General features: G+C 37.3%; 1 protein-coding gene across 1 annotated transcript; it reads right to left on the bottom strand.

Annotated features, from left to right (window-relative positions):
* Positions 1–8952: 8952 nt before the first annotated feature.
* LOC122605121 (F-box protein At4g22390-like) lies at positions 8953–10493 on the bottom strand. The gene has a single exon (XM_043778002.1). The coding sequence runs from the start codon at positions 10403–10405 to the stop codon at positions 9278–9280; it is 1128 nt and encodes a 375-aa protein (XP_043633937.1). The 5' UTR covers positions 10406–10493; the 3' UTR covers positions 8953–9277.
* Positions 10494–10511: the final 18 nt, after the last annotated feature.

Raw genomic sequence — 10511 nt, 5'->3', positions numbered from 1 at the left:
TGTGGAGATACCAAAGGAACCAAAGAGGGAAGTGTGGTTCCTTGACTCTGCCTGCTCAAATCACATGACAGGATCAAAGGAATGGTTCATTAATTTAGATGAAAATTTCAAACATACTGTCAAATTAGGCAATGATCTAAGGCTGATTGTGAAAGGAATTGGAGATATTCGGTTAGAGGTGGAAGGAATTGTTCAAGTGGTTACTAGAGTGTATTATGTTCCTGAACTCACCTCAAATTTATTGAGTTTGGGACAACTCCAAGAGAAAGACTTAACAATCATCATCAAAGGAGGGTTGTGTAAGATCTTTCATCCACAACGTGGTTTGTTTGTTACATCAAAGATGACAAGAAACAGAATGTTTCTAGTAGATGCAACCATGAAACCAGTTGAAAGCAGATGCCTAAAGATAGATGGAGAAAGAAACTGTGAAATATGGCACAAAAGGTTTGGCCATGTAAGCAACAAATCTCTGAGAACAATGCAGTTTAGACAAATGGTGAAGGGATTGCCACGGGTGGCCGAACAAAGCCAAGTATGTGAGGTGTGTAACTTGGGAAAGCAGCAAAGAGACACAATCCCAAAAAGAAGCAGTTGGAGGGCAACCGACAAACTACAATTGATACACACCGACTTGTGTGGACCAATTCAACCTGCTTCATCTACAGGAAAGAGGTATGTCATGGTTTTAATTGATGATTTCTCTAGAAAAGGGTGGGTTTACTTTCTAGAGAATAAAAGTGAAAGTTTTGAGTTTTTTAAGAAGTTTAAGAGTTTGGTTGAAAATGAAACTGGAACAACCATTAAGTCCTTAAGAAGTGATCCGGGTGGAGAATTTACTTCACAGGCTTTCAATGACTTTTGTGAACTAAATGGCATAAAAAGGCAATTAACAGCAGCTTATACCCCACAACAGAATGGGGTAGCAGAGAGACGAAACAAGACTTTAATGAACATGGTTAGATGTTTATTAATTGAAAAGTGCATGCCTAAGTGGTTTTGGGCTGAAGCAACCAAATGGGCATGTCATATTTTGAATCGTTGTGTTACAACAGCCCTGGATAACAAAGTTCCTGAGGAGATATGGTCAGGACATAAGCCCAATGTAGATTACTTTAAAGTATTTGGGAGTATTGGATTTGTGCATGTGCCTGCTCAACTAAGAACCAAACTAGATAATAGAAGTAAAAAATGTGTATTTCTAGGCATCAGCACAGAATCCAAAGCCTTTAAGATGTACGATCCAGTTAAAGAAGAGGTAATCATAAGTAAGGATGTTGTATTTGAAGAAAGTGAGAAATGGGAATGGGAAAAATATAAAGTGGGTGATTCAGAACTGGTAATTCTAGATAGTGAAGACGCTGTTGATGAACAAGATGCTGAAGCAGAAGAGAGTGTTCAAACAGATGAGTGCCCAGTACAACAAGGCTCAGCTAGCACTAATGTAAATGATTCTAATTTAACCAACAATGTTGGGGGTCAAGTAACACAACAAGACACATGAGAAACTTCACATACAAGAACAGGAGCCTCAAAAAGGAGAAGTGGTGCACCAGTTTGGATGAGAGATTATCAAACTGGGGAAGGATTGTCTGATGATGAAGTTGACTTTGCAATGTTTAGCTCAGCAGAAGATCCGGTAAGTTATGAAGAGGCATCAAAGGAAGAAAAATGGTTAATAGCAATGAGAAGTGAAATACAGTCCATTGAGAAAAACAAGACATGGGAATTGGTTAAAGCACCAGAAGGGATAGAGCCCATCGGAGTAAAATGGGTCTATAAGACTAAACTAAATGAGAAAGGAGAGGTGGATAAGTTTAAAGCCAGACTAGTAGTAAAGGGTTATGCACAAAAGAAAGGAGTTGATTATCAAGAAGTGTTTGCACCTGTAGCTAGATGGGACACAGTTAGAACTTTGTTGGCAACAGCAGCTAAAAGGAATTGGAGAATTTACCAACTCGATGTAAAGAGCGCTTTTTTGAATGGTGAGTTGAAAGAAACTGTTTACATAACTCAACCACAAGGCTTCATAAAGGAAGGGCAGGAAAGTAAAGTGTACAGATTGAGAAAGGCACTGTATGGTTTGAAACAGGCTCCCAGGGCCTGGTTTAAAAGAATTGAAGGGTATTTTTTAAAGGAAGGATTCAAGAAAAGTAGTTATGATCATACACTTTTTATTAAGAGAGTTTGGAATAAGGTTGTGATTGTAAGCCTCTATGTGGATGACTTGATATATACTGGAAATGATGAGATAATGTGCCAAAGTTTTAAGAATTCTATGATGAAAGAATTCGAAATGACTGATTTGGGTATGATGAAGTATTTTTTGGTGTGGAAGTTACTCAAAATGAAAAAGGAGTTTACCTGTGTCAGAAAAAGTATGCTAAAGAAGTTTTGGAAAGATTCAACATGTGGGAAAGTAATGGTGTGAAGAATCCTATTGTTCCAGGGGTGATTGTAACTAAAGCTGGTTTGGGAGCAAAAGTTGATGGAACTGAGTACAAAAGGCTAGTAGGTAGTCTCATGTACTTGACAGTGACAAGACCAGACTTGATGTATGGGGTATGCTTTGTTTCGAGGTTTATGTTTGATCCAAAGGTGGAACACATGCAGCTAGTAAAAAGAATATTGAGGTATGTAAAGGCTACTTATGGCTATGGTCTTTATTATGAAAGAAACAACAACAAAAGTTTGGAAGTTTTTACTGATAGTGACTATGCAAGAGACATCGAAGATGGGAAATGTACATCAGGGTACACGTGTGTTCTTAGTGGTGCTGCCATCTGTTGGAGCTCTAGAAAACAAGAAATAGTTACACTCTCTTCGACTGAGGCTGAATATGTGGCAGCCACAACTTGTGCTTGTCATGGGATGTGGATTAAGGGGCTGCTGGGAGAATTCAATGGTGAACCAATCGGAGTTATAGAAATCAAATGTGATAACAGTTCAACGATAAAGTTGTCCAAAAATCCTGTTATGCATCGACGTACCAGGCATATTCATGTTAAATATCATTATTTACGTGAATTAGTGAATGAGGAGGAAATCCAGTTAATTTTCTGTCCTACTACTGAACAAGTAGCTGATGTGATGACTAAACCGGTGAAACTTGCAGTATTTGAGAAGATGAGGTTGAAGCTTGGAGTTCATGATTTAGAGAATTTAAACTGAAGGGTATACCCATCTTCAGTTTAAGGGAAGGATTTGTAATGGGTTTTACGTTAATGGGTCAGTATTAATAATTGGGCTTCATGTCCAAAGTGTTGTCAAGTCCAGTTAGTATCTGTATGGGTCTACATAGGCTGGAGATTCAAGTTACATGCACGTGTTTCTTATGTGTCAAAGGTTGTTAGGGTTTAACGAGTCGTGAGTTGAAAGTGTCATAGTTGTCCTGGTTTTATGGCAGTAGTTAGTAGGGTTTGTTAGCATGTTACCGTTTGATGTAAAGGCTATTTAAGAGCCTGTACTATTGAATAAACGATTTATCACTTTCAATACTATATTTTGGTATACACTTGTGCATTACAGTTTATTGGTAGATATTCTAAGATGATACATTATCGTTACTCTGATCAATTGATGCGTGTTATTCAGTTCAATTGACGCGTCACACCAATTTCATCAAATGAGATTTCCGATATGGAGCGAGTTGTTCTGATTTTTCCAACAATTGGTTTGAATGTCATCTGTTTCCATGTATGGACTATTGGAGATAATAACAAGTTAACAACACAACACAATATTGATATGATATTATTAATCGATATCGATATGATTATTAAATGAAAGTCTCAATATGGAAGGCCATATGGCCCTAAATGGCCCATATCACAGACAAGAAAAGGTGATGTGTGGTTCCAGTTTCTTTGCCACAAAGAGGGCAGTGGTTAGATTGAGCCAAGTCAGCAAGTGTTAGATTAAAGTCTGATTGAGACACCCATGTCTCACTGAATTAATTGTATGAAGCAATATATGTAAGAAAACTAACTAACCCACTGAATCTAGAGATATGAATGACTGATAAATTGGCTGCTGCAGTTTAAGCAGCCCTCCACTTGTTCATTCTATGCAACTCTTCTATAAATTGTACCTCATGATGATGAAAAGAAGCTGCTGCTGCTGCTGCTGCAAGGCTTCTTTTCTGTCTATACACATCAGATGGTTAACTATGTATATACTATGGGCGGTAAGATTTGATTGAGTTGGTAAGCTATGGAGCCGAGTCGTGAGGTGTTCAGATTAAGTTTAATGGGGGCAACTGTATTCCATCCAAGAGGGCAATCAGGTAGTAGGGGATTTCGGGTTTAGTCATCATACACATGCTAATAAGCTAGTTTGGCCACAAATATGACGTACATTGTCCATAAATACCGTTAAGTTCCTTATAAAGGTAGCGACAGATCATATAAGAGACAAACTTATAACCCATGTTTTTTCATGCCTACTGATTACCAATGAGCTTGTACTTTCAGTAGGAATTGCCTTTGATACAAGACCTCATCAACTTGTTACCTTCTTATTTATGTCTATTCTTACGGCAATTTATATGAGCACAGATGGGTCTTTAGAGACCAAATTCAAAAATCAAGAGGGTGCAGAGTATTCCGAGTGTAGCAACAAGTTTAGCAGTTGGTTCTCAAGCACCGAAACCATCACAGAACAGCAATAAGAATAAAATAACATTGTAAGCCACACTGCACAACTGACTCTCAACACTAACACCACCTAAAATCTATTACTAAATAATGATAAGCACAAGCTGATGGATAAAACAATATGCACACGCTAGTTGAACAGGATAAGTGACTGATAAACACACCTTAAGTTGAAGTACTGTACAGAGTATATAGTAGCATACAGAACTTGGTTCAAAAGATGTACCTGTAAGCATGAACAAAGATCTAACCATGTACTCAACCCATACTATCTTTCTCATTTCCTCCCGCCTGTAAACTTGTGCCATAACCTCTTGATCAAAAAGGGCGTATTCGGCTAGTTAAGATGAACACTACATATTTGCATATAATGTTCCATAAAGGGTGATTAGGTCAGATTCAGAAGTGAATCAAAACTAGGGATGTCAATTTGGACCCAACCCGAAAAAAAAATTAGGTTAGGGTTGGGTATTTTCGACCCACCAACACGCCATCCCACCAACCTGAATTTCAGGTTGGGTTGTTGGGTTGTCAGGTCGACCCGCCAACCCGATATCTTAAAAATATTTGAATTATATATCATAGCTTCTACTCCACAGTCCACTAATCCATATGCCCCATTCTCATTTTTTTATATATCTAATCTAAATTAACTTCACATCTAAAATAAAAGGAGGATTCATAATTTTGTGAGATTCTAACTGAAATAGGATGAGACGGTAAGTTTATTAACTTTGTGCTAAGTACTAACAATACTTTCGTATTTTTTTCGTTTTTTTTGTACTTCTTGTTTTCAGCTTACACATCAATGATAGAGCTTCATATTGGTTGATTTATTCCATTATATATTTATGTATATTGTCAAAATGTTCAACCTACTAAAGTGATAGAACACAAAACTCAAATGTCGAATTTATATAGCATAATCAGCAAGTTCATCGAAAATACCCTACAAAAGCAAGAAGCAATACACGTCAACCAGTTACAAAAAGAACTGGTTAATAACGACTCGCGCTAAAGGTTATCGTTACTCTGATCAGCTGATTTTACAATAACTACAACAATTTCATTAAATGAGATTTCCAATTTGGAGCTAGAGTCTGGAAAGCAAACCCTATTCTAATTTTTCCAAGGGATCCAACAAGTGGTTTGAATGACGTTTGTTTTGCCAAGTTAGTGCAATGGGCCTATTTAATACCCCATGAAGGAATAGAGTCACCAGGATTATTATTAATACCCCACCATTTTATATAATGTCCCATGTATGGAATGTTGGAAATAATATGAACACAACTCAATATTGATATAATTTATTAATCGATGTGTTTATTGAATGAAAGTTTCAATATGGACATACCACAGGACAAAAAAAGGTGGTGTGTGGTTCCAATTCTTTGTCACAAAGAAAGCAGTGGTTAGAAGGTATAACAATACTGTGGGTAGTAAGGTTCGATGGGTCGGTGATCTATTGAGCCAAATCGTCAAGTGTTAGATTAAAATTTGATTGAGATGCCCATGCCTTGCTGAATCCAGAGGTATGAATGATGGATCAACTGGCTGCTGGAGTTAAAGCAACCCTCCACTTATGCACTCTATGTAGTTCTATAAATTGTTCCTCATGATGATGACAAGCTATTGCTGCAAGGTTTCTTTTCTGTCTACACATCAGGTGGTAACAATACTATGGGCGCTAAGGTTTGATTGAGTTGGTAATCTATGGAGCCAAGTCGCGAAGTGTTCAGATTAAAATTATGAGGGGCAAATCTATTCCATCAAAGAGAGCAATCAGAATTGTTTTTGCAGTGAAAGGGAATTTCGTGTTTGGTCATCACACACATGCTAGTTTGTCTACAAAACGACATCGTCCATAATTACCCTTAAGTTATTAGTTATAAAGGTAGTGACAGCCCATGTTTATTCATGCCTACCAATTAGACACTAGTTTCTGTAGGATTTGGTTTTGATAGAAGGCCCTCATCAACTTGTTACCCTCTTCAATACGTCTATTCTTACGGCAATTTATATGGGCACAGATGGCTCTTTACAGACAAAAAACGAAAATCTAGAGGGTGCAGAGTATTGTTAGTGTAGCAACAACTAACAAGTTTAGCAATTGGTTCTCAAGCACCCAAACCATCACAGAACAGCAATAAAAAGAATATAAAATTGTCAGTCACGCTGCACAATCGACTCAGCTCGGTAGCCAATAATAGCAACTATAATCGTTTACAAAATAATGATAACAAGCTGATGGCCAAAACCATATGCACACGCTAGTTGAACAGGACAAGAGACTGATAAACACACCTAAAGTTGAAGTATATAGTAACACACACAGAACATGGTTTAAAAGATGTACCTGTAAGCACGAACAAAGATCTAAAGCTGTAGTCAACCCATATCATCTTTCTTATGTCCTCCTGCCTGTGAACTTGTGCCACAACCTCTTGATCAAAAGAGGCGCGTTCAGCTAGTTAAAATGAACATATTTGTATATAATGGTTCCATAGAGGGTGATTAGGTTAGATTCAGAAAGGGATTAAAACATGCAACTTTTTTATAAAATGAATATGCATCCATGTCAAACAAGTCGGGTTGAAAAGCTTTCTTTTGATTATCACAATAAACTATGCACTAAACAACAACTCGAAAAGGGTAAGACGCATTTGATTATATTCCGTTTATAAACACCTTAAAACTTAAAAGCCTTTATTCCTTTAATACCATCAAATGGCAATGGAGGTGGAATGAACTGAAGCACACTTTTTATAAAAATAAAACATTCATATTACAGTAAAACTAAACAAATTCACTCTTAGTATACCAATTCTAGTCAGCCTAAAGAAGTGAAAGCATTCAATGAGTTTATGTTTATCACTTTGACAAGTATGACCAGTTTACATATTGCAGCCCTCTTAATTGGAATAGATTTGCCCCTCTTAAACTTAATCTGAACATATTGCAGTCGTCTTAGTTGTAACTGTCTTGTATCCAAGCAAGTTGTTGGATCTCTTTGTTTAACATACATTCTGCAGTTCAAAGATAAGGTTACATAGCCTGGCCCTATTAAGTATTGACCTCCTAAATACACAAGGTAGTCAAAGAAATCCAACTACTAACATGAAATTAGCCAAATTAAAGTGACCCGTTTCAAAGGATTTGGGGAAATATACCAAATCAATTAACATCGAGTATTTCCCTTCTGCAATCAAATAATAGGCTTAAAAATATTCAACAAAATATAAGAGAAAAAAGCGAAAATCAGATGGGTCTTTAGAGAAAAAAAAATAAAATCTAGAGACAAACAAAAATCTTCTTAGTTATGTATATTCTTACGGCAATTTATATGAGCACAGATGGGTCTTTAGAGACAAAAAACAAAAATCTAGAGGGTGCAGAGTATTCTTAGTGTAGCAACAAGTTTAGCAGTTGGTTCTCAAGCACCCAAACCATCACAGAACAACAATAGGAATAATATAAAATTGTCAGCCACGCTGCACCAATGATTCAGCTCGGTAGCCACTAATAGCAACTATAATCATTTACTAAACAATGATAACCACAAGATGATGGCCAAAACAATATGCACACAAGTTGAGGTAACTGAGAAAAGTACTGTACAGAGTATATATGAAGCTTGGTTTAAAAGATGTATCTGTAATGCTGTAACTCATACCATCTTTCTTATTTCCTCCCTGCAGTACACTTGTGCCACAACCTCTTGATCAAAAAGGGAGCGTTAAGGTAGTTAAGAGGGCCAACCTCTTGAGTTGGTAATCTATGGAGCCAAGTCGCGAAGTGTTCAGATTAAGTTTAAGAGGAGCCAACTGTATTCCATCTAAGAGGGCAATCAAGATTAGTAGGGGAGGTGGAACCAATGAGGTTTTGGGTTGTGTTTGCTGTGAAAGGGAATTTCGGGTTTATTCATATCACACATGCTAGTTTAGCCACAAATATGATGACCTCCATAAATACCCTCAAGTTATTAGTTATAACGTTAGTGACAGATCATATATGAGAAAAAACTCATAACCCATGTTTTTTCATGCCTACCAATCAGCTTGTAGTTTCAGTAGGATTTACCTTTGATAGAAGGCCCTCATCAACTTGTTACCTTCTTAAATATGTCTATTCTTACGGAAGTTTATATGAACACAGATGGGTCTTTATAGACAAAAAAACAAAAATCAGAGGGTGCGGAGTATTCCTAGTGTAGCAACAAGTTTAGCAGTTGGTTCTCAAGCACCCAAACCATCTCAGAACAACAATAAAATAAAATTAGCCAAATTAAAGAGTATGCCATACTGCGATCAAATAATAGGCTTAGAAAGATTTAACAAAATATAAGACAAAAAAGCGAAAGTACGATTTCACCAAGTCAATGCCAGAATGGGGAAGGAAGGCCCATCCTAACATGTATGAAAGGTTTTGTGGAATAAGATAAACCCTATATATCTTGAAACATATAGACCAACACTACACATAACAAAAACAATAGGGGATACCGTTTAAAATTAAGTAAGATTCAACATAACTAATGTTAGACATGGATCTCACGGATAACAAAAGCACTGTGGTCATCATCTCTGTCCTCTATTGCTGACGGAACAATCAACATGATCTCAATGAGCAACCAAAAGTAGCGTTTCCATGTAGGAATGAACAGAAGAGTTACCATTTAATAGTTGAATTCCCATGTTAGTAATGCTTTTTGATTCTGGTTCGTAAGTAGCAAGTCCACGAACTGGATGATCAGATTCTTCATTGTAATCGACTATGGGTGCACCACTCTTTCGGAATACATATATTGTATGTATCGATTCATCACCTCCGTTAATGGAGTATAGCTTATTAAAGGATCTGGTACAACCATGCCCAATCATCTGCCATACATGAATAACTTCTGTCTGCTCGAACTCAATAACAGCAAGAGAACCCTTTAGGTTTAATATCGCCAAATCAGCTTCAGAGTGTATTAAAGGATCAGGGAGGTTCACATTGACGAATTCTTCACTTGTCAAATCAAATGACATGATTAGAATGTGATCCCTTGGTCCATCATCCACATTAATACTATCATAGGCGATCCAATAATTAAACCTGTCTACAACTGCGTGCCCTGGCCAACCCCCAAATCGGATCGATCTATGAGGAACATTGCTACTTAACGGACTTCTCCAAGTCCCCCCTGAACTTAACGAAAATACCTCAACTTGGGTCCCAGTACTTCCATCTTGTAATTGACTATCAAATGTAATCTTAACAAGCTTAGGGTCAAGATTCCGAGGACAAACACCAAAACCAAAAACATTATGCTTTTCACAGGGTACTGGAATTTCAACAGTTTTCCTAATGAAAGGGTTCCAGATAACAACGGTATCCGGTTTGGATAAGAACAACGCAAACAACCCGTAAGCAGTACCGATAACACTATGGAATTTTTTAACCGAATCGGGAACAAACACAACATGATTTTGAGGTGGGACAGTTTCATCATCAGCAATGGACAGATATTTTACCTCAGGGCGATTTTCATCAATGGGGAAATAGACATCACAGCGAGTTTCTGTCCGTATAAGAAGATGCTGATTGTGGGCCTGATGGCGGAGAGTATGGGCAGCAACAAAATCCTTGCTATCGATAACAGATTTCCATGCCTTTGAGACAGATCGGCATCGAATCAGCGATTTTGTATCAGGGAATCTTTGAATAATATCCATTTGGATTTCCAGAGGGATGTTGTCTGACATTTTTTTTAATATGTCTGAGAGAACCTGTTAGGGTTTTGAATAGTTTTTATTTATTTAGGGTTTTTCTTCTTGAATCTCTGATGGATGATTTTGCGTCGTGTATTTG

This window comes from Erigeron canadensis, chromosome 6 (assembly GCF_010389155.1).
Source record: "Erigeron canadensis isolate Cc75 chromosome 6, C_canadensis_v1, whole genome shotgun sequence".
NCBI lineage: Eukaryota > Viridiplantae > Streptophyta > Magnoliopsida > Asterales > Asteraceae > Erigeron > Erigeron canadensis.
The sequence above is the reverse complement of the archived record's forward strand: the minus strand, read 5'-3'. Positions and strand labels throughout refer to the sequence as shown.